The sequence below is a fragment of the Lycorma delicatula genome, chromosome 2, assembly GCF_047948215.1.
Source record: "Lycorma delicatula isolate Av1 chromosome 2, ASM4794821v1, whole genome shotgun sequence".
In the NCBI taxonomy this organism is placed as follows: Eukaryota; Metazoa; Arthropoda; class Insecta; order Hemiptera; family Fulgoridae; genus Lycorma; species Lycorma delicatula.
In genome coordinates, this window is record NC_134456.1 from 238,171,815 (window position 1) to 238,197,592 (window position 25,778).

Consider the following 25,778-nt stretch of genomic DNA (forward strand, 5'->3'; position numbering starts at 1 on the left):
TTTCGGATGGAGCGCGCCTCGAGCCTTGTTAGCCCTCTCGGTCACGCTAAGAATGTGCTCCCGGAAGGTCAGCCGATCATCGATAATCACTTCCAGATACTTCGCCGACTTTTTGTATTCAATAAGGTCGCCACAAATTTCCAGCCGAGCGGGTCTCTTCCGTTTTTATTAGTGTAGTGCAGATTTTTTTAAAGAGCAGCTAAATACAATATATGTATTATTTAAAAAATACATATATTGCACCTTTTTCGATAAGCGGGTACCACATTCTTTCTTTTTTTTTTTCAAAAATAATAATAAAAATGCACATTTTTACATTTATATAACAATAAACCAATAATCAAATAACACTACTAAAAAAGAATCGATTTTTCATATCAGTCTTTGATTAATATTCTATATATTTTTTTATTTCTACTCGTCGATATCGTTCAAACAAAGGTCTTCCAAGTGTACCTGAGAGATCCAATATAAGCGCCATTGCTTCTAATTATATATATAATCTTCTCTTTTTCTGTTTAGATTCCGGAACCACAGTAAGGTATTACTTCAGAGGATGATATGTATGAATGTAAATCAAATGTAGTCTCGTACAATCTCAGGTCGACCATAAATACAATCGAACCAAATTTAATCTACGCTCGCTTCGGTCGCAAAGCTTGACTAGCGTGCGTAGGGTGTTTGATTAGATTATATTTATAATTTCTCTGCAAATACCTCCAAATATCCACTGATTTGGAAGAAAAAAAGAAGTGCTATCCGCATACCGAAAAAGATCAATACTGTTATTACTAGGATAATATATTTATAATAATTACTTAAAAATTTATTGTTAAAAAAATAATTATTACTTAAAAGTGGTTTTGGCAGTTTTTCTTCCAGTAGAATAAATTAAAAAAAATAATAAAACTAAGTATTAAAATACATCTACAAAAAATACAATTATAAAATAACATCTTTTTAGTTATTCTCTAAATCACGACTTTTTTAATTCGTAGCTAAAAAAAAATACTATATAAAAAATAAAATTATACAAAATTATTTTATTATTATATATAATTTTCTATGCAAGAAATATAAAAAAAAAACAACTAAATGAGAAAATTAAAATAATTTTTTTTTTAAATTTACTATTAAAATATATATTTTATTTATAAGAAAATTATACTATTATAACCGTAATTTGATGAAATAATACCGTATTTATTCGAGTATCTCCCGTCCCCGAATAAGCCCCGCACCTTGATTTTCCGGACCGAAAATTAAAAAACAAAATCGAGTATATACCGATATTTTAAAGTGCAACAGATATGATAAAAAAAAAAATACGAAAATATTCAGCAAGTAAAGCATTTAATTCGTTCATTTAATTTTTTTTTTTTTGTCTTCAGTCATTTGACTGGTTTGATGCAGCTCTCCAAGATTCCCTATCTAGTGCTAGTCGTTTCATTTCAGTATACCCTCTACATCCTACATCCCCAACAATTTGTTTTACATACTCCAAACGTGGCCTGTCTACACAATTTTTCCCTTCTACCTGTCCTTCCAATATTAAAGCGACTATTCCAGGATGCCTTAGTATGTGGCCTATAAGTCTGCCTCTTCTTTTAACTATATTTTTCCAAATGCTTCTTTCTTCATCTATTTGCCGCAATACCTCTTCATTTGTCACTTTATCCACCCGTCTGATTTTTAACATTCTCCTATAGCCCCGCATTTCAAAAGCTTCTAATCTTTTCTTCTCAGATAATCCGATCGTCCAAGTTTCACTTCCATATAAAGCGACACTCCAAACATACACTTTCAAAAATCTTTTCCTGACATTTAAATTAATTTTTGATGTAAACAACTTATATTTCTTACTGAAGGCTCGTTTAGCTTGTGCTATTCGGCATTTTATATCGCTCCTGCTTCGTCCATCTTTAGTAATTCTACTTCCCAAATAACAAAATTCTTCTACCTCCATAATCTTTTCTCCTCCTATTTTCACATTCAGGTCCATCTTTGTTATTTCTACTACATTTCATTACTTTTGTTTTGTTCTTGTTTATTTTCACGCGATAGTTCTTGCGTAGGACTTCATCTATGCCGTTCATTGTTTCTTCTAAATCCTTTTTATTCTCGGCTAGAATTACTATATCATCAGCAAATCGTAGCATCTTTATCTTTTCACCTTGTACTGTTACTCCGAATCTAAATTGTTCTTTAACATCATTAACTGCTAGTTCCATGTAAAGATTAAAAAGTAACGGAGATAGAGAACATCCTTGTCGGACTCCCTTTCTTATTATGGCTTCTTTCTTATGTTCTTCAATTGCTACTGTTGCTGTTTGGTTCCTGTACATGTTAGCAATTGTTCTTCTATCTCTGTATTTGAACCCTAATTTTTTTAAAATGCTGAACATTTTATTCCAGTCTACGTTATCGAATGCCTTTTCTAGGTCTATAAACGCCACGTATGTTGGTTTGTTTTTCTTTAGTCTTCCTTCTACTATTAATCTGAGGCCTAAAATTGCTTCCCTTGTCCCTATACTTTTCCTGAAACCAAATTGGTCTTCTCCTAACACTTCCTCCACTCTCCTCTCAATTCTTCTGTATAGAATTCTAGTTAAGATTTAAATTACAATATTAATATTACATTAATAATTACCGGTAATTAAAAATAACGCGTAAACCCTATACACACATCTTAAAGTCATTCAACGCTGTGATTCATTGCGTAAGCGCGTATGAAAAATACATAAATACAAAGTCAACATAATCTCAAATTGAGGTTATGTTGCCTGTTGTCGACCTTAAATTGAGCGTAATTGGAGAACGACTCAATCAATCTTCATAATATGTTCAACTGAACAACTTCACATAACTACTACACCATATCTAAGTTTTAATGAAATTAATGTAGTAGTAGTTTTGAAGAATTTCGAGTCATAAAAGTTTATATATATATATATATATATATATAAATAAAAGGAAATTATATTTTAAGTGAATGGTATTTTCGTACTCCTCTTATCTCTAAACGTAAAGAAAAATTAATTTCACCCCTTATTCCTGTTCGACCGAAAGAATACCATACTTTTCTTCGAAAAGTCTTGTGCAAGAATTTTTTTTTTATATTTTTTGTTTTTTCTAACTGCTCTTTTTAAATTTGATAATTTCTTTGTGTTGGATATTCATATTTCAAAATAAAAAATTTATACTTATTAAATTTTTACTAAAATTATCACTTTTTGAAGTTCATTTAAATTTAAGAATTAATAAGCAGTTCGTAGTTGCTTTTATTTCGGGCTCCATTTCAAATTATTAAATTTTAAAGAATTAAAATAGTTTTATTTATTGAAAATAAAATTATTTAAAGGAAATAGAAAAGCGTAAATTATTATATAAACATGTAACAGACTATATGTAATTTATTTTTATCCATATTAATTGTTATTATCATTAGATATTAATGTGAGTTCAGTTTTCACGCAACATCTGGTACTATAATGATAACATATTGAATTTGCTTGTTCCTACAATTTTTTGTTTTTTTTACCTACGCAGAATTAATATGAACGAATATTTATAAAACACTACCTTAAAAAATTAATATAATTTAATATTACTAAATTTCTGTATTTTTAACCCAGTTAAACTTCTAAAAAGAATTTATGTAAATTTAAAATGAATAATTTTGATTTAAATAAAAATTAGTTTTGGTTGTTTAATTAATAACCACTTCAATTTTTATTTAGAGTATAAATTCTATTAATTACTGGTCAACTTTCTACGTTATTTGAAATTCTATTATACATCCAGTTATTAGAATAATCATATTTAATTAATTACCTTGGATTGCGTTGTCAAGGTGATACTGATTTAATGAAATAGTTAGGCGGCTATCTGGTTGACTCTCTCTCCCTCTCTTTTATTGACCTTTTAACTATATTTACGTAAAGCATCAATTTATTGTTTAAATTTTCCATCAAGAATTATAATTCGTTTATAATATTTCGTAGTATGACAGAATAGATACATATAAACAAACAGTAAAACAAAGCGTGAAGGAAAATTAAAATTTCAAATACTGGGTAAATAATAATGGAGTTAAGTGAAAAAAAAGAGATTAAAATTACAAAATTATTAGATGTATTAACAATTACACAAAATATAGAGAAATTATAAAAATTAATAGTTTTTTATTATATTTTAATTGTTATTTAGATTTATTATTCAAAGTGTCCCACGAAGAAACTTTTAAAACATGTACTATTGATGAACATAATGAAAATCGTTCATATAAACATAGGTCTGGAAACACTTTGTTTTCAAATTACGGCTAACGAAAAATTTCGCCCGGATTTCTAATAAAAAGAAGCCCTACTGTAATTTTTGGGACCTAAATTATGGAACAAAATTGGTAATCGGTTATGTAATTTGAGCAGCGAAATACGATAGGTTTCACAACTGTAACTCCAGTAGTTTTTAAGATATCCAACGTAAAACACAAAATTCGGTTTCGAAACCAAATTTTTTTTAGGTTTTATAGTACAATAGCTATTAAATGACTAATAAATGGAGAAGATTTAGTAAAAAACCTTGTAGAAAATTTAATTCTGAGAAAATTAATGTAATGTAAATACAGCCAATAAAAAGTAAATAAAAATTTTTATAATTGGCTATTTATTTCAATGTTTTACATCAACAAGATGATGGCATAGTAACGTTATAATTTTCTGTTATAATTTAGTATGGTAGTCATTTAAAACGTGACTATTTAAGACTTCCTTTTTCACTAATACGTTGTTTTTTTATTCTAGAAAATTTTACTTATTCAAGTTCATATGCAAAGAGTGCTAATATTAAAAATAGCCTATTTGTTTTTTCAAATTGCTCAATTTTATTTTCCTTTGCTATACAAATTATAGACGACAGTATTTTTTCCAAAATAAAAAAAAAATAATATGTTGCAGTGGCATACTAATATTAATTTGTATTAACAGATTTTTAAAAAGAAGACAATTTTAATTCAACCCTTATATTATTTATATATATATATATATATTTGGGGAATACCAAGGGGGATTTAGGCCATGGAGAGGTTGCCCGGAGCAAATAATATCCTTAAAACTTATGATGGACTTATATAAAAGACGGAAAAAACAACTAATAATCACCTTCGTCGACTTTAAAAGGGCCTATGATTGTATACACCGACCATCCATGCTGAATATTTTGAGAAACCTGGGCCTTCACCCTAAACTCGTAAACATGATAAAATTAACTTTAACCAATACCCAGTCCAGAGTGAAATTCAGAGGTGAACTCTCTCAACCCTTCTACATAAAAACTGGATTGAGGCAAGGAGACGGCCTCTCACCACTCCTTTTTAACTGCGCCCTCGAATTTGTCATGAGAAAATGGTATGAAATAAATCCCAAAAATATAAAAACGGGTACTAAGAAAAACTCCATCACACTAAATCGCCTAGGATTTGCAGATGACCTCGCTCTTTTAGCAAATAATATTCAAGAAGCCAAAACGCAAATCATGAGCCTTCAAAACCTAGCACAAAAGATAGGGCTTCATATCTCTTTCGAAAAAACTGAACTGATGGCCATAGATCCTCTGGTAATAGAGCGCATTACGGTAAACAATCAGAAAATTAAAATAGTAAAACGATTTAAATATCTAGGGGAAATAATAACTTATAATTTAAATGAAAAAGTGACATGGCAAAACAGGACAAATAAAATGATTAAATCCCAAAAATTAACTCGGTCAACATATAACAAAAAATGCCTTTCTGTTAAAACAAAACTTAAACATTATAAAACTGTAGTACAGCCAGAAGTCACCTACGGAAGCGAGACCCTTTTCAAAATCACTCAGAAAAACCGAATTGAAAAAATTCTGAAAATAGAGAGGAGAATTGTCAGAACGTGTATCAATAAAAAACACCAAAAAGAAGGCCGATGGTGGATTGTGCCAAATGAGGTGGTGTATCGAGAAATAGAGCCTGTTACTGATACTATGCGGAAAAAAAGAATCTCTTTCTTCGGTCATCTCATAAGGACACCGGAAACAAGACCGTCAAGAAATATCATTGAAAAGCTCTGGTTCCAAAAGCTAGAAGTAGGATGGATCAAAGAAATTAGAGAAGATATGAAAGAATTGGGAATTTCCCTGACCGACCTACAGAATAAAACTGGAAAAATTACAAAGCTAAAAGATAAAAGCATTAGATTTAAACAAAAGACAGACAAACGACAAAATACAACGAAGAGGGTGTTACTGGGCAGCTCGAAAGAGTAAAATAACACGCTTTTCTCCGAAAAGATCCAACTAAAATTGACTTAAGTGGTCCCATGTTGGCCGTAAAAGCATAATAATAATAATAATAATATATATATACTCGAATATACAGAGTGTTTCACGAAGAAAGTGAGAAACTTTTACGACATGTTCAGCTGATGAAAATAATGAAAAACGCTCATATAAACATAGGTCTGGAAACGCTTTATTTTCGAGTTACGGCTAGCGAAAGATTTTGCCGGGATTTCAGCTGTTCTAATAAAAAAAAAGCCCTACTGTAATTTTTGGAACCCAAATTAATGAGTAAAGTTTGTGGGTTTTTATGTGATTTGTGCTGGGAAATAGGATAAAATAGATCCCAGAATAGTAAATTCAGTTGTTTTAAAAATATCGGACGTAAAACACAAAATTCAGCGTTGAAAAACGATTTTTTTTAGGTTTCTAGTAGTTTTAAATAGGTTTAATATATACGAAAGATTTTCTAACAAAACTTGTAGAGAATTTAATTCTGAGAAAATTAATCTAAATTCAGCCAATAAAAAGTAACAAAAAAGTTTCTTCGTGGGACACTGTATAATTACAGGATTCTTTTGCAAATAACAAATTAATTAATATTTACTAGACAAGAAAATAAAGTATACTTTTAAATATAATTTGTAGAATTATAATTACATGAAAACAAGTCTTTACTAATTTCCAGTTTACAAATCTTGTTTTTAAATTACATTAACTTAAAAAAGGATTAAAATATTTTACTAAATTTTTGTTTAATCATTCTTTATGTTTTAATTTTTTAGCTGAGGCAAGATTAAAAACAATCAACTTACCAAATATTAAATTGGCTTCGATTACGAAAGTTTATCAATTTAAAGAGGTTAAAAAGTGTCTTTAAATATCTCTTAGAGATATGGACCCTCAAGAATAAAAAAAACAAGAAATTTCTACCTTGATAAAATAACGGAAATGTGTATTATTTTACTCATCCTAAATTTTCCAATTTATTTTCAAATATTTTGGACGAAAGCTGTGTAAATATCGGAAAGATATCTGTCTATTTATTATTCTATAAATATTTAATAATAAAGAATGCTAACAACAATGAGCCAATAAAAAGAATATTCGAATTAGTAATATACAAAATATAAATTTTTTATTTAATGAAATATTTCATTTAAATCATATGTAAAGACTATACAAAGGGCATACCCGAAGAATCTTTGCAAAAAGAATTGTTTATGATTAAGGGTGAAACATATACGATATAATTTTAATGAAATTTGGTATCGAATAATATGCTGCCTTGGTTCAATACCTTGGTTAGGTTTAATTATTTTAAATATTTATTATTCAACCCACCGGGTTGGTCTAGTGGTTAACGCGTCTTCCCAAATCAGCTGATTTGGAAGCCGAGAGTTCCAGCGTTCAAGTCCTAGTAAAGCCAGTTATTTTTACATGGATTTGAATGCTAGATCGTGGATACCGGTCTTCTTTGGTGGTTGGGTTTCAATTAACCACACATCTCAGGATTGGTCGAACTGAGAATGTACAAGAACTACACTTCATTTACACTCATACATATCATCCTCTGAAGTATTACCTAAACGGTAGTTACCGGAGGCTAAATAGGAAAAAGAAATTTAAATTAAATTTTTTTTTAGCCTTATTTTAAGAAAAAGCAATAAGAAACGACCATACATTTATGCTTTATAGAAAATGAATGGGAAACATATCAAACGGCACTTTGGGTAAAAAGACGTATTTGAAAATACTGGATTAATCAAACTAAGGAAATCTTAAATCTGCATTTAAAAATTAGTTTACTATATAAAAGGCTACGTAAAAATAAGTAATTTATATTATTTTTAAATATCATAGGATACACTTTACTTAAAAACCTATTACTTTGAGGGGTGATGAATTTTTTACGAGTATGAAAAAAATTTCCGAAGCTTTACCGGGATTCGAACCCAGAACTTAGTGTAATTAAATGAATAGAACGTATTATTACATTCAATCATATGTTTAAAATATACATAAAATACATTAATTTTATATAAGATATCAATTTAAAAAACTTAATTGTACTACTGGTAATTTTTACGCATCAGTGATATGTATGACGTAACTAGTTTTACGATACGCTCCATTGCTATATGCTAATTATCAGGTAATATAATTTGAAAAAAGAAAAACAAAACAAAAAGTATGTAATTTTTTATTTAGGACGCTGAGTTAATATAGTAGTTTAATATAAAATAGCTTAATTAATTATTTTGTTAAATAACTTAACCTATTTTTATGATTAATAAATAGATATTGTGAAAATATCATAAAATCAAAACAAAATAATATCTGTTAACGGATTATTTTTACTTTGTAAGAAGAATCCATTCAGGTCGTTTTTTTTTCAATTACGACGGCATAGTAAGAGGTTATTACACCAGTAGTATGACATAATAGTAATAGTAAAATAGTAAAGGATATACGAGTACGTACTCTATTCGTTTCAGTTAATAGAGAAACTATGTTTTATAATGAAAAAAGATTTTTGAATGGACTACCCCAGTTAAACATTACATTTGTACCGATAAATCATTTGCTTACAATAAAAGAAATATTTATCACGTACTCTATAAAAATATTCAATTCATTCTCATTTGAATTAAAAATCAATACTACATTTGTTGTTCTGAATACAAATATTTTAACGTTTTTTTTATCGTTAACTAGGTTTAAATATTAAAAAATTAGGGCATTAGGGCACCAAATACATTTATTTTAATCAATCAAAATAACAGTTTAAAAATTAAATTTTTCTTGTCGATTAATTCATCATAAGATTAAAACTTATTCTTCTTTTGAATGGAAACTTTTTAGTGCATGAAAGTACTATACATGACCAGGAGTCGAACTGTGAACCTTCTAGATGAAAGGTTAATACGATAGCAATCCACCACAGAGGTTGGTTGTTTATCAATTTTTTTTATATCGGCTTTAAGAAAAGGGATGACCCGTATATGCGTTTTATTTAGTTAGCTTTTATAAGATTTCAAGCTTTATAAATCGAGCGAATCTGATAATTATTTTTTATTTTGTTGAAATAATCCACTTATAAATTTAAAATCCATATAATTAAAATGAAAGTTAATCAAAAATATTTGTCTGTTTAGACAGTAAACATTTTTTTTCTATATAAAGGATATTTCATTTTCAGCGTAAAAGGTAAAATTGTAATAAAACAAAAGTTATGTTTAATATCTACCAAATGGCTTTTTATTATTTTGAGTTTACAACATTATATTATGTTCGAAAAACATCATTCATACGGCTTCCACGGCTTTGCTTGACGTAGCCAAGTCATCCAACAAAGTTTGGGTAGACTTTCGCACAAATCAGCTTGAATTTCCCGAACAAGGCATCAATTGTTTGTGGTTTGTTGCTATAGACTTGTGCCGTAATATGACCCAAGTAAAAGTCTAAGGGAGTTAAATCAGACGATCTTCGTGGCCAATCGACATTGTTATTTCGTGTAATAACGGAATCGCCAAATTTTCATGCAAAACTGAATTATTACAACAGCTGTATGGCATGTAGAACCATCCTGTTGAAACCATATCTCATTCAAATCAAAATTTTCCAAATTTACAAACCATAAATCGATAGAATTCATCATTTACTATAACAGCATCTTCTTGCTCACTTTCGAGAAAAAATGGCCTAACGATGTCACCAGCACATAATCCACACTAAATAGTGATTTTTTCGGATGTAATGGTCGCTGTTGAACCATTTGTGGGTTGGATCATCATAAATACGGCAATATTGCTTGTTTGCAAAGCCATCAAGCCAAAAATGATCCTCTTCTGAAAAGATCTTTTTTTTTATGAAAATTTGGATTCACTTCGAGCTGTCTAGAGTCCAGTCAGCAAACAGCCTACACAAAGAATTAACCCGTGGTTTTAATTCTTGAGTTAGTTGAATTTTATATGATTGTAAACCAAAATCTTGACCGAAATTCGCTATGTTGTTGAGGAAAGGTCCAATTCTTGCGAACGGTGTGAAACAGATAAATTTTGGTTTTCACAAACACTTGCATTTACAGCAGCAATATTCTCTTGGCTCCTTGTATTTCTTTTGTGAATTTGTATTTCAACATCAAGTAAAGAAAATTCTCTTCGAATTTTTTAACCAAACGATGAATTGTGCTTTTGTTTGGCCGATTAGGCAGATTATAAATATCGCGAACCGCACGATACGTAGCTTTAACCGATTCCATATTTTGATAATAAATTTATATGGCAGAGCACGATCTCTCTAATGACGACCTTAGGGCGATGAGCGGCGACATTGTTTTAACTATTGTCGGGGAATAGATCCCCAACGTCTGCATGTGGTGTGCAGTAAAGTTTGGTACCGCTCCCCTGCTGCCGACCACGATCGGAACCCCTTCGCAGCGATCGCCATGGTAGTTGAAAACCCGAGCTGCTTCGCGTAGGACGGGCCGGTATGTTACACCTTTCTCCTCCGCAGCTGCGTGAAGCGAAATCTCCTTCTCAAACCGAACGGTTACATCGACCACAAAGAGACCGGAATCGTTTTTCACGACGATATCTGGCCTCAAACGTTTTCCGCTCCCGCCAGTTCCGGGTTGCGTGGGGTTCTGTTAAAGGTTAGTTAATTATTATTAATAATAGTTTCTTAATTTGTCGCTGTTCTCTACATGTATAAATTTAAAGTAGAAATCCAAAAACTTTTTAGTTTTTAAGGATTTTATTTTTTCAAGTTTCTTTTATTGGTTTGTTTTAAGTTTCCTCTTTTTAATTTGGGATCGGTTAATATAAACATAATTTACGTAATGTGTATTTTCCCAATCGTGTTTACTTTAATTTTAATATAAAAATGTAATTTTCGCGTTACATAAAAATAAATAAAGACGTATATACTGAAAACATATTAATAGACGTTCAAAAATAGATAATACGTAGTTATTTATATATATATATATATATATATATATATATATATATATATATATACACACGAGTATATTGTTATAGAATAATGAATTTAAAATATGTACTGTATAAGACTATTGTTATGGTTGTTTATAAAATTCGTTGATGCTTATTAAAATGAAATCTTTTCACTCTTGAACACTTTTCTAATTCACACAGTGTAAAATTTGATTGCGTGTAAATCTTTTACAAAATTATTATTTTTTTTTTGTCTTCAGCATTTGACTGGTTTGATGCAGCTCTCCAAGATTCCCTATCTAGTGCTAGTCGTTTCATTTCAGTACCCTCTACATCCTACATCCCAAACAATTTGTTTTACATACTCCAAACGTGGCCTGCCTACACAATTTTTCCCTTCTACCTGTCCTTCCAATATTAAAGCGACTATTCCAGGATGCCTTAGTATGTGGCCTATAAGTCTGTCTCTTCTTTTAACTATATTTTTCCAAATGCTACTTTCTTCATCTATTTGCCGCAATACCTCTTCATTTGTCACTTTATCCACCCGTCTGATTTTTAACATTATCCTATAGCACCGCATTTCAAAAGCTTCTAATCTTTTCTTCTCAGATACTCCGATCGTCCAAGTTTCACTTCCATATAAAGCGACACTCCAAACATACACTTTCAAAAATCTTTTCCTGACATTTAAATTCATTTTTGATGTAAACAAATTATATTTCTTACTGAAGGCTCGTTTAGCTTGTGCTATTCGGCATTTTATATCGCTCCTGCTTCGTCCATCTTTAGTAATTTTACTTCCCAAATAACAAAATTCTTCTACCTCCATAATCTTTTCTCCTCCTATTTTCACATTCAGCGATCCATCTTTGTTATTTCTACTACATTTCATTACTTTTGTTTTGTTCTTGTTTATTTTCATGCGATAGTTTTTGCGTAGGACTTCATCTATGCCGTTCATTGTTTCTTCTAAATCCTTTTTACTCTCGGCTAGAATTACTATATCATCAGCAAATCGTAGCATCTTTATCTTTTCACCTTGTACTGTTACTCCGAATCTAAATTGTTCTTTAACATCATTAACTGCTAGTTCCATGTAAAGATTAAATGTAACGGCGATAGGGAACATCCTTGTCGGACTCCCTTTCTTATTACGGCTTCTTTCTTATGTTCTTCAATTGTTATTGTTGCTGTTTGGTTCCTGTACATGTTAGCAATTGTTCTTCTATCTCTGTATTTGAACCCTAATTTTTTTAAAATGCTGAACATTTTATTCCAGTCTACGTTATCGAAAGCCTTTTCTAGGTCTATAAACGCCAAGTATGTTGGTTTGTTTTTCTTTAATCTTCCTTCTACTATTAATCTGAGGCCTAAAATTGCTTCCCTTGTCCCTATACTTTTACTGAAACCAAATTGGTCTTCTCCTAACACTTCTTCCACTCTCCTCTCAATTCTTCTGTATAAAATTCTAGTTGATGCATGACTAGTTAAACTAATTGTTCTGTATTCTTCACATTTATCTGCCCCTGCTTTCTTTGGTATCATGACTATAACACATTTTTTGAAGTCTGATGGAAATTCCCCATTTTCATAAATATTACACACCAGTTTGTATAATCTATCAATCGCTTCCTCACCTGCACTGCGCAGTAATTCTACAGGTATTCCGTCTATTCCAATAATACTAATAATAATAATAATAAGCGACAATAATAAATCAATTAATGAAAAATAGTAAATAAACAAATATTATTCATAGTACCCACAACCACCACAATAATCAGAATAAGAGACAATAATAATAATAGTAAACGATAATAATATTAGATGTCAATGATAAACAATCATAAATGTCAATCGTAATAATAAACAGAGATTACGTACAAAAAAAAGTTAAATAATCGTCAGGATTTATTTACAGGTAGATAAATAGGACGGAAACGCAAAATTCAGTCCCGTAGCATGACCGCAATTAACAACAATAGTTCAATAGATAAGACAAGTATAAACTTCTTTCCCTGCAAATACCTTTGCTGCTCACAAATAAAACTACCCTAACAATTTATGCGTGAAATTTAATACATTATCTCTTTCACATATAGTCTTAAAGTAACTTACCGATATTATTTCTTGTTTACTGGAACTGCTTGTGGTGACACCTTAATCGTATTGAACTTAATTCACACTGAAAATTCGCTCCTTCACTATCCTCCTTGCTTGCTCCCGCTGACTGACGTCTTGCAGACTCTCCTTGCGGAACTTACGTCGTATTGGTTCGCAGAACACACATCTCGCAGAACTGATTTTTAGCTTCCCAGAAGTACTTATGCTTTTATATTCTTTACCTGCCTCACCGAATCTGATTTGAAGCGTTAGAACGATCGACTGAGCCTTTTTGTTCCCATGCATTCCTTGCCTTGGTCTGGTACCTCTTCTCATGGTACACACATTTTTTCAGGTGTGTAAGTAGCAGTATTACAAACGACCATTGTTAAACGGCCTCTTACCTTTACTAAAAGGGTTTCTTTTAGCCCCTTTCGGTATTCCTCCCATTATTATATATTCTACTACTTTCTTCTTAATCGGTAGGAATTCGTTCTCAGGTCCGTTATACCGGTCTTGTTACAGTATAAATAAGCTTATGCATAAAATTGTGCCTCGAAAATTTCTAAAACTACTCGATCATTGATCGATTCATTGAAATTTAGATATTTTGTGGTAGTATATCTGTTGGGCGTGTGAAAATTTTATGAAGATTTGGGTTTTTATTTAGTTACGCTCAATTTAAGGTCAACAACGTGAAAAATAACCCCAAAATGTTTCATACTTCTCCAATTTTTCAGTGTAGCCTCCGGGACCTCCGTAAGGTATTAACTTCAAACTATGAATGAGGATGATATGTATAAATGTAAATAACGTGTCTTGTATAGTCTCTCTGGTCGGCCGTTCCTGAGATATGTGGTTAATTGAAACCCAACCGCCAAAGAGCACCGCTGTCCACGATCTAGTATTCAAATCCGTATAAAAGTAAATGCCTTTATAAGATTTGAACTATAGAACTCTTAATGTTGTAATCAGCTGATTAGCGATGACGAGTTCACCGCTAGACCAATTCGGTGGTATGTTTCATATCTCCTTATGCAAAGAATCACAACGGTGAGTGAGTTGAAAGTTGATGCTCGTGTGTTGGGTCTACTCGTTAATCCAAGTATGTAGTGCGCTGTTCTCTGAAAATCAGTGCGTTTCTGACTGGTAAATAGTTTGGCGTCAAAAACGAAAAATCCGTCTTTTTGCGCATTTTTTTTTACTTTAGAAAGGTTTATTACTTCCTTTTATACAAAACCGAGTTTATTTTTATTATATCTCGGCGACGATTGCATATTAGCCAAACATTTCAACAGAAAATATGAAATAAAATTTAATCTTAAATTAAATCTGAAATAACGAATAACAAATTTCGTATGAGATTGTCAATAAATTAAAAATTTATTGACAGACAGTGTGGGTTTCAATTTCTGTCAAGTGGTATTTTCTTTTAGCTTTAATTTTACCCATCTCAGTTACTAGCAAAGTACATTTTTGAGTCGTAACCATACAAACTGAAAAAATTTCGTTTTGGGAAAACCTGTTATATTAATTTTTCTCATGAAGGATGTATTTTAGCAGACAAATAGTATACTGGAATTCGTATTTTTTGAAATTTTTAAATATTTAGATTATTATTAATTTGTAAGCGTTTTTTTTATGACTTTGTTTTGGAACTTTTATTATATTTAATTTTCAATAAAGATTAAATTAGTAGATTTAAAAATTTTTTATTATGAATCAGGCAAAAATAATTTGTGCCTGTTTAAAATTACATAGATACATTCTCTTCGCCAGAAACTATGTATTATTATTTTTTTTTGCCACTGTTATTCTGGGGATACATTTAAAAATCAATGAAAATTACATGTAAATAACTTTTGTTAGAAATATTTTTAGGATATTAAAATACGATTTTCTTAATTTTAAAAAACTAATACCCTAAGGAACGGTGGCAAATTCATTTATTTTTTTTTAATCATTAATTCACTACAAATTAGAAATCTATGTACCTGGTAATATGGAATGTAAAACTTGTAGCATGAGAAAAATACAATCCCTAATCAAGATTCGATCTTCCGGATGAAAGGTTGAGACTTGATTAAATAATAAAGAAAATGATTTATTTTATGTAGAATAAATGTGTACAAATCTATTTTTGTTTGTTTTAAATGATAACTATTTTTAATGTATTTTCTTGAGTAACTTTAATATATATGACAATCAAATTTACTTATCGTTTAAATATTTATTTTATATGATTACGTTTCGGTATATTTATTTAATTCCGATTATGTTTAGTTAATAAACTAAAAAATTGACAACACAGTTGTAGGACTTTCCTACAATTATGGGATGTTTCTGATGCGCGGCTTACACATACATAAATACACAACTTAATTTAAAACATTTATCATTTTATTTAAATATATTATTTCGTTTAATTCAATGATTCTAACTAATCCAGGCGCGAATGCCATATTTAATTCGCGCGGGTGTGGCGGTACTAGCGGTGACGGTCGGCACTAACTAAATTAATGTAGATTTCTTGAACATGGTTCCGCTAGTATATTTCAAGAAAATAATTAATAAGTTATATATCCACCTTGTTTTTTTGTTTAACCTCCGGGGCCGCAGTTAAGCATTACTGTACAGAGGATGAGATGAATGATTTGTAGCGTGTGTGAAAAATGCCATGCCTGACCGGGATTCGAACCCGGGACCTCCGGGTGAAAGGCCGAGACGCTACCAGCGGCGAATGGTTGTGTAGTGGTTAAAGTGCTACTTTCAAATTAATTATATATCCACCTTACCGGCAAATAAGTGTTAAGTCCTCGAGATCTTTTGGTTTTTTTAAACCGTCATCAGGAGTTAAAATAATTAAGTCAAAAGTTAGAATACGTATACAGTCATGACTGTTTGCATTCCGGATGATGGTTTGAAAAAACCGAAAGAACTAGAGGGGAGTTAACACTTATTTGCCGGTAAGATGGATATATCAGTTATTAATTATTTTTTATTGATTAATGTAATTTTACAACACATAGAACAAATTTCGCTTGTACGATCGTCAGTCTGATGTAGCCTCGAGGCTTAACGCACCAGGTACCGACCGGGCGATCGAGTTCGAAACCCACCCACACCGAGTTACTTTTTTACATTTCATATATTATTCATTTATTCAATTCTACTACCCACTTGGAAAAATTTCCATCCGATTTATTGGTTCCTTAGGTGTCAAAACTTCAATATCCAGTGAAAACTGGATATGTCAAATTGGACCGATTACTATACTTTCCTTTTAGATTTACATCGCTATCTAGACGGGAAAGTAAGAATGCGATAGATTTCTTAGAATATAGAATAAATAAAATTCTATGTATTTTAATCTTCAAATTGAATGATTACTTCTATTTAATAGTTTTTATTTTATTGTTATCTAGTGAACAAAATCTCAAAATAATTCTGATGCATAATATATACGGTCTTTATACTTCGTCGTATTTAAAGGTAAAACTTGTAGTTAGGTTAACTTTCGCTGGTCAATTTTTTTTTTCACGGTAGTATTCAAATTCATTAAAATCCAGTTTCATATCTGTTTAAAAATAGAACTATTTTTATTGAAATATGCAGCTTAAATATTTATATTTAAGATGTAACGGTTGTTTAATTGTTAGAATTCAATTTTTATGAAACTAATTAAGGAATTTAGAAATAATAAAACCGTTAAGCTTTAAGCATTAGTAATTTACAAGAAATAGAATAAATAACTATTAAATAACAAAAACGCCGATGTGTTAGATCATGATTCCGATGTGTGTATTATGTTAGATGGTAAAATTACACCGTCAGAAGTTATTTTCTATTTAAGTTAGTTTCGTATGATTATTTATTTAAAATTTTTAAATATCCATGTGGTTATTTTTTTCAACAGATGTGATGTGTTTATTCTCATAGATTGCTATAAACGGTCGTATTGATTACAACTATAAGGATAAGGTTAAATTGGCAAAATTGTTTGTTTACTACTCATCTTTCTTACTTATAGAAACAAATTCATCGATTTTAAAATAAATAAACAAAAGAAAATTTATATAACCAATAGAAAAATACTAAAATAATTTATTTATTTATAATTTGTTTAAAATGAAATTTAAAAAATAAAGGATTTTTTTTTTGACAGAATAAGTAACAAATTAAAAATAAAAACTTGCTAACCAGTATGAGTAATAACACGTTTTTTTTCCGTAGTGGGTGGAAAAAGCTTTGCCAGTTGCCGTTAGGCCCGCACTGATGGCAATACGGGGCTCTCATCCGCTAATAAACCTCCCCCCCCAATCTTATCATGTAATAACACTTAAAAATTATTAAAAATATAAACAATTGGTATTCAAAATAATTTAATCTTTTATTCTAAAAGCTGTTTAGGAAACTTACGTATGTAAAGTTTAAATTTATAAAAAAAAAGTTATTTTATAAATTTGATAGAGTCCAAATCTGTTATTGACTATAACAACATCAACGTTTGCAAATCATTTCATAGAAATAGATCTTTCACAGGTATATAGAAAGATAGTAACATATAAATATTACAAATTAAAGGGTAGAACCAAAATCAATACTCTTTAATTTTTTTTTTTTTTTTTTTCTTCAGTCATTTGACTGGTTTGATGCAGCTCTCCAAGATTCCCTATCTAGTGCTAGTCGTTTCATTTCAGTATACGCTCTACATCCTACATCCCTAACAATTTCTTTTACATATTCCAAACGTGGCCTGCCTACACAATTTTTCCCTTCTACCTGTCCTTCCAAAATTAAAGCGACTATTCCAGGATGCCTTAGTATGTGGCCTATAAGTCTGTCTCTTCTTTTAACTATATTTTTCCAAATGCTTCTTTCTTCATCTATTTGCCGCAATACCTCCTCATTTGTCACTTTATCCACCCGTCTGATTTTTAACATTCTCCTATAGCACCGCATTTCAAAAGCTTCTAATCTTTTCTTCTCAGATACTCCGATCGTCCAAGTTTCACTTCCATATAAAGCGACACTCCAAACATACACTTTCAAAAATCTTTTCCTGACATTTAAATTAATTTTTGATGTAAACAACTTATATTTCTTACTGAAGGCTCGTTTAGCTTGTGCTATTCGGCATTTTATATCGCTCCTGCTTCGTCCATCTTTAGTAATTCTACTTCCCAAATAACAAAATTCTTCTACCTCCATAATCTTTTCTCCTTCTATTTTCACATTCAGTGGTCCATCTTTGTTATTTCTACTACATTTCATTACTTTAAATCTTTAATTACATATAATTAATTTATCCTACCCTACTAAACGGCATTTGTATGTGTGTCTGTGTGTACGTTTCCCTTATCTTAGATCCGGAATCTACCGATCACTAGCGAAAAATCCCGATTGGTTAGTACATGTCTCTCGTGGTGGTTAGTTGTACACATGTTAGATTATTTTATATCGATATACGTATGAAATATATATCGATATTTATATCGAAGTTTTGGAAAAATTTAGTACTTTTTAACCGGATCCGAAATATCGGACGAAACTCTCAAATATCTCGAAAATAGTTGGTCCTAGCGCTCTGAAAAACTTTTCGATGCCTCTCCACGAAAACCACATCCGCTCCCAGTGGTAGCCCTCGGATGATAATATTATCAAGTATCCCTGAGGCTCCGTTCGTAAATTGGTGAAGAGGGTGCAATGGGGGTGCCACCCTAATATCTCGGCATCCACTCGTCCAATTTTCACGATTCAAATGGCGTATGTATCAGCAAGTCAACCGCTAACTGTTTAACGCATCGGGTACAGTCTTGATCGATCGGATCTTGGTTATCCGGAAATTATATCGTTTAGCCCAGTGGTTTGATTGCATTTACCCACCGTAAAACGTACCGATTCGATCTTTCGCTAAATAAGCTCAAACCTGTGCGCTAGAACAGCTGCAAAGTATAAACCTATGAAGATTATAAAGTAGAAAATAAAACATATATTAAAAAATACTTTTTAAAAACCACTCCTATATTAAATATACTAAAAAGTAGAAAATAAAGAATATGTAAAAAAAAGATTTTAAAACACCACTCTTAAATTAAACGCACTAAAATGTAAAAAATAATTTTAGGACGGTAAATTAGAATGGATTTGACAACAAGTTTTGATGGTGATATGTAAGATTATGTGAAAGTGGGAGCTCAAATTAAGATTTTGATGTTTTTGCTAATTTTTTAATATGCGTGATGAATGGTCTAAAGAGTGAGGAGCTCTAGCACCCCACTCTTTAGACCATTCATGTAGTGTCCACATCAGATTTTTTGTGTAAGACTTACGAAAAGTATATGAATAATTTTTATTCCCTGATGATGCTGATGCATTAACGCGGCGAAACGTGTAAGAGAATATATTCCTATCACAGTGTATGACAATACGGTAAAAAAAAATTCATATTTCTTTTTAGTGAAAAATATATATACACCTAATGATGAATAATAATTATTATCAATAAGTTAATATATGGGTGATTCCCCATAATATATGGATAATATATGGATGAAAGGACTTCCCGACTTAAATTATAGAAAAATTTATTTAGATAACTTACAGATTCGATTGAGGTCTCAGTTCTCAGCAAAACTCCATCAAGTTTTGACTTACGTAGTTCATTAGTACCGAATTAGGCCACCAGAGCTGTCAATATTATTGTTAAAAATGGATACATTTTTAACAATAATAATACGAACGCATTATTATTGGTGCGGAAAGTGCTCATTGTGTGTTTTGGTTTCACGATTTGCAGTTCAACGTAATTTTCGTGGAGAATACGGTAGGGAGATTCTTATTAGGCATACAATTTACTTTTGGCTCCAAACCTTCGTTGAGACACGTTTTTCTGTTAAACATACAAAATCACCAGGACGGCCACGCTTTCCTGAAGCTGCTGTGGAACAACTCAGAAAATATTTTGCACGTAGTTCGAAGAATTCAACTCGATCTGCGTCACGTTAGATTGGCATTCCACAAACGATTGCTTGGCGTGAATTACGTAAACAATTAACAATTGTAGTTGAAGCCATACAATCTAACCGTGGTTCAACACGTTATAGAAGACGTCAAAGTTGCTCAGCTGCCGTTTTGTGTGGAAATAATGGATAGAATTGTAGACAACGATTAAATTTTTAGACAATGTAATTTTTAATGAGTCAAGCTTTCATATCAGTGACAAGGTAAACACCCATAACTGCGGAATATCGGGTAAGGAAAACCCTCCTGAAACTTGGCAACACATTCGTGATATCCCTAAGGACAATTCTTTTTGTACCCTAAACAAACAAAGACTGTACGGCCCGTACTTCGTTCAGGAGGCAACCGTAAATGGTATCATTTATCTGGACACGCTTCAAAACTTTCTAATTCCTCATCCACGATGATGACCAAGTTGGAGATCATTACTATCACCAAGACGGGATACCACCTAGAAATTCGAGATTTTCTTCATTTTTGATTCACAGGTCGATGGATCGGTCGCGAAGATTCGCATGGCCACTTCGCTTCCCGGATTTGATCCTGTTAGATTTTTTCTTGTAGAATTTCATTAAAGATCGTGCTTATATACATCTTTTCCTGCTAATCTTGTTTAGCTAAGACTTCGAATTAAGGCTGCAGAGGTAACGCCCTACTTGCTGGTTACTGTCTGGAATGAAATCAACTTTAGGTGGTATATATGTCGTATTACAAATGAAAGCCATATCGAATAAAATTGAATGTTGGGTGATAAAATTTTGTTTTTCTATTAAATTAGACTTCAACCGAATCTGTAAGTTATCTCAATGAATTTTTGTATGCTTCTTAAGTTGTGAAGTACTTTTTGAATCACCTGTATACATACATACACATACACACATATTTTTTCTTCATTCATTTTAGAAGGGATGGGTTTGTTTTTAGGTTTAATTGGAGGTTATTTGTTTATATATTTATTGGATTTTCATAAAACTTTTTAAGACGAGTGCCATTATTAATAGTGCTACCAGAAGTTCCAGGGAAGAAAAAGTGCTGCAATTAGCTTTACAAAAGTTTTTAGAAGGATAAGTTGCATTAATTTATGAGAAATAGTTTTAAAATTTAAACAATTTTAAAAAGAAAAATAATATTACTAATAAAAGTTTCTCTGTAAATAAAAATTTAGTTTCACACATTATTTTAAATAAAAAAATTTGATTTGTTTTGTGTATCCTGTACAAGTAGAAATTTTTTTAATATCGGTCAGTTTTGTTTTTATTCATTTATATAAATAAAAATGTAAATGGTTGTTTGTTCAAAATCTTAAATCTCTGAAAGTTTTCTTCACCGATTGGTTTAAAATTTTGACACAACGTTGCATTCGAATACACGCGTGTTTTTATATACCTACTATTTTATATACCTAATATGTCACACGTGAGACAGGTAAAAACATGTTTTTTTTTTTAAAAAAAACAGCGCTATCTGTTGGCCGTAAAAGCAACACACGGTATACTAAATGTTTAACGATTCCATTTCAATGTTTCCGATATGTGTTTCCGCTATAGGCTAAAAACTACTGGATCGATTTACGCGCGGAGAAAAAGAGAGAAAGGGAAAAATCGAAAAAGGTAAAAGGGAAGAAGGGGAAACGGGGGGAAATGAAACGGAAAGAAAAAAAGAAAAAGGTAAAGGGGAAAGAGAAACTGACTAGGAAACGGAAAGACGGAATGGTGAAATGAGGGGAAAGAAATGAGGGAAACGAAAAGAGGAAAATGGGAGAAGGGAAAGTGAAGGTGGTCAAAATTATAACGGGAAAATTAAAATGGGGAAAGGGTAAAAGGGAAAGGTTAAATTTTCTGAAGTTCCGTAATGTCTATTTTGTTAATATTTTACCAAACTTTCAATTGTGTTTATTTAATCTATATATATATATATATATATATATATATATATACTCAAATCTAGCAATAGCGAAATATAAATGGAAGGAAAAAGGGAATGGTAAAAGTGAAACTGGGAAAAGGAGAAAGGGTGAAAGGGAAAGGTTAAATTTTGTGAAGTTCCGTAATGTTCATTTTGTTAATGTTTTATCAAACTTTCAATTGTTTTCATTTAATCTATATATTTATACTAAAATCTACCAACAGCGAAGCATTGGTCTGCTCGTAAAAAATAAGAGTAATGATTACTTATATAGAAATTTATCTGGGTCAAGTTGTTTTACTTTATTTGTTCTGGTGGATATATTACAATAAAAACAAAAATTTCTAATATTTAGAAAAATATAAAATTGTATACAGTAGATTAGATAAATACAGCACAATATACAATTAATTTTTATTATACAAAGACTGTGATATCGAGGTTCAAAAAAATATCCGTAAACTGTAGAAAAAAGATTTTGGTTACGACCTCAAAAAATCCATGAAAATATTTTATTGACCGTTAAATAATTAATTAACTTATTATTTATTTTGTTTGTGTGCATAGAAATATATTTATATTACTAAAAGATTAACAAAATAATATTAAATTAATTTAGATATTATTAGAAAATATAAGAAAACGGTTAAAGAAATAAATAAGTTAATAAACATCTTAAATTACTATAACAAAAATAAAATTTTAATAAAAAAATTGATTAAGGGCACAATTAAACTATAAGAAAATGTTTATTTTAGCATTTAATTTAAACCTGGCACACGAATGCCAAATAACAGTGATTTTTTTGTTAACTGTAATAAAGAAATTAGTTTTTTGTGAACAACTTAACATTTCTAGGTAATCACATATTTTTTTTAAAAAACTATCGTTAAATAAAGAGCTATATTTAAAGATTCAAACGTATGAAAATGTTTATATATTGTAAATCTGTACATATTAAACGGGGTTGTAGTGTGTATTTTTTCCGACATACTTTTATAAGTGTTAGTAAAATTATTAAGTTACAGTAAACAGGCACTTTTCAAGTAATTAAAAATTGTTATGGAAATTCGTAAATTTTCCTTAAAAAGGTATTCTTATTTTTTTTTCTAGGCAAATTATTCTATCCATTTTCATCAGGCGATTATATTTATTATTTCTTTTGTATTTTCCTGTATAAATAAACTATTGCTATTAGTATTTTTATTAAATTTATTTAAAAAAGAAGTTCAACAATGACGGAAGGAGATTCACCAAATAAAAAGCAACCATCTGCTAAATTAAATACATCAAATAAGGTATGTAGTAATTTATAAATATATTAATTATATTTAAATAATTCGTAGTAAAATTTATTGGTTTTACAATACAAATATTCTTGCACTTGTTAAAATAATTATTACATTTTTTTAATCTTTTTTGTCAATCAAAACGTAATTTATTAATCCATAAGTAATTTTATCGATCAAAATAATTAAGTATGTTACTTTTTTAATTAGTTTCTTTTAATACAATTATTTTCTTATTACATAATTGTTTATTATTGGCTTATTGCTTTTATAGTATTTTTTTTTTTAATAGGGTTAAAAATATTTTTAATGTAAATAATTTATTGATTTATTAATTTTTTAATTTTTATTTATTCTTTTAATGAATGAAAATTAGTGTAATTTGTAAGAAGTATTATTTTTATTTCAATCAACCTTATTTAACAAAAAAATCCGACTTTATTTTTTATTGGTGTAACCAGTAGGAGCGCGGAACAGGTCGTATAGTGGTCTTATTTTTTAAATAACAGATAAATACTAAAAAACACGATTGCCAAAAAAACATTGCTGACAAACATTGCTCTTTAATAATTAAACATCGTACGGGTGAAAATTTTGTATATAATGCAATTATTTAAATTTATGTAAACTCTATATATATATATATATATATATATATATATATATATATATATATATAAAGCCTATGACACTCACGGTAACGTAAGGATTCCAACGCGAGGTTATATATTCAAATAGGTTCAGCTGATTAGCTGCTACGGTGCAACAAACATACATACACTCTAAATACATTACACTCCTTTTTGGGCAGTCGTGTAATAAAGTCAATTTTTGATAATATATCAGTTAATTTTGTTTCTGATTTACTTCCATCGTGATATTATTTTATATAGCAGATACCCCATTTAAATATTAAAAATCGGAAGACTGGTAGCAAAGATGTAACATTTCCGAATAACCGTGATCTGTTAGATCGAGAAATTACTTGATGCATGCAAAAGTTAGACTTCAACCTACAAACAAATACCCCGTTTGAATTTTGAAAATCGGACGATTGTTTGAAAAGATATTATAAGAGCACCCAATTGCACGTACCAAAACAGCGCCTCAGTTGAGACCCCTTTGTTTTCAGTTGATGGGTTGATGGTGACGATTGGTTTAGCCTCGCACGAGGTGCTCGCATCACCTCACCATTGTAGCCTCACAAACAGTCCCCACAGGAAGTCCATTATTATTATTATTAAATAGACATTTAAAAATTTTTTTTTTGTCTTCAGTCATTTGACTGGTTTGATGCAGCTCTCCAAGATTCCCTATCTAGTGCTAGTCGTTTCATTTCAGTATACCCTCTACATCCTACATCCCTAACAATTTGTTTTACATATTCCAAACGTGGCCTGCCTACATAATTTTTTCCTTCCACCTGTCCTTCCAATATTAAAGCGACTATTCCAGGATGCCTTAGTATGTGGCCTATAAGTCTGTCTCTTCTTTTAGCTATATTTTTCCAAATGCTTCTTTCTTCATCTATTTGCCGCAATACCTCTTCATTTGTCACTTTATCCACCCATCTGAATTTAAACATAGGTTTATGTTTTAAATTTATTTAATATTATTTTATTTAATACAAATTTAATTCTATTACTTTTGTCGATATTATTCATTCGATTGATTCGAATCATTCAGTTCAAACCCAGCTCATACAGTGATAGAAACTCACAGTTTATAGTTTATTAGTTCAATTCGTTAAAGTTTGAGATTCAACCGGAAAATCTCCATTATCTTTATATAGCCTATGACACTTGTAGTAACATAGGATTCCAAAGCGGGGTCATACATCTAAATCGGTTCAGCCGTTGAGCTCCTATGGTGGAAAAAACACGCAAAAATACACCCTAAATACATTACACTCCTTTTTAGGCAGTTGTGTAAAAAATATATAGTTTTGAGGTAGGAGGATTTGGTAAATTCCATTTTTCTATGTTTAAAAGAAAAAAGTTTTTCTATATGTTTAAAGTTTGCCATTTATATGTAAAACAAGAAAGAAAAATCTAGAAGAAGGACTAATTTAATAGATCATACATTACGACAATCAAGGTTAGTTAATTTAGTAATGTAAGGAAGTATAGAAGGTAAAAAGTATAGAAAGGGCAAAGGTTATAATTTATACATAAAGCAAGTA

General features: G+C 30.4%; 1 protein-coding gene across 2 annotated transcripts in view; it reads left to right on the forward strand.

Annotated features, from left to right (window-relative positions):
• LOC142319785 (facilitated glucose transporter protein 1-like) overlaps nt 1-25,778 on the forward strand; it is a 291,657-nt gene that overhangs the window by 120,196 nt on the left and 145,683 nt on the right. Inside the window, exon 2 of one of the 2 annotated variants that reach the window (XM_075357466.1) lies at nt 23,421-23,605. The exons of the other annotated variant lie outside the window; for it this stretch is intronic. Within the exon in view, the coding sequence (XP_075213581.1) occupies nt 23,543-23,605 (63 nt within the window). The 5' untranslated portion in view covers nt 23,421-23,542. The remainder of the gene's footprint in view (nt 1-23,420; nt 23,606-25,778) is intronic. 2 annotated transcript variants of the gene reach the window in all.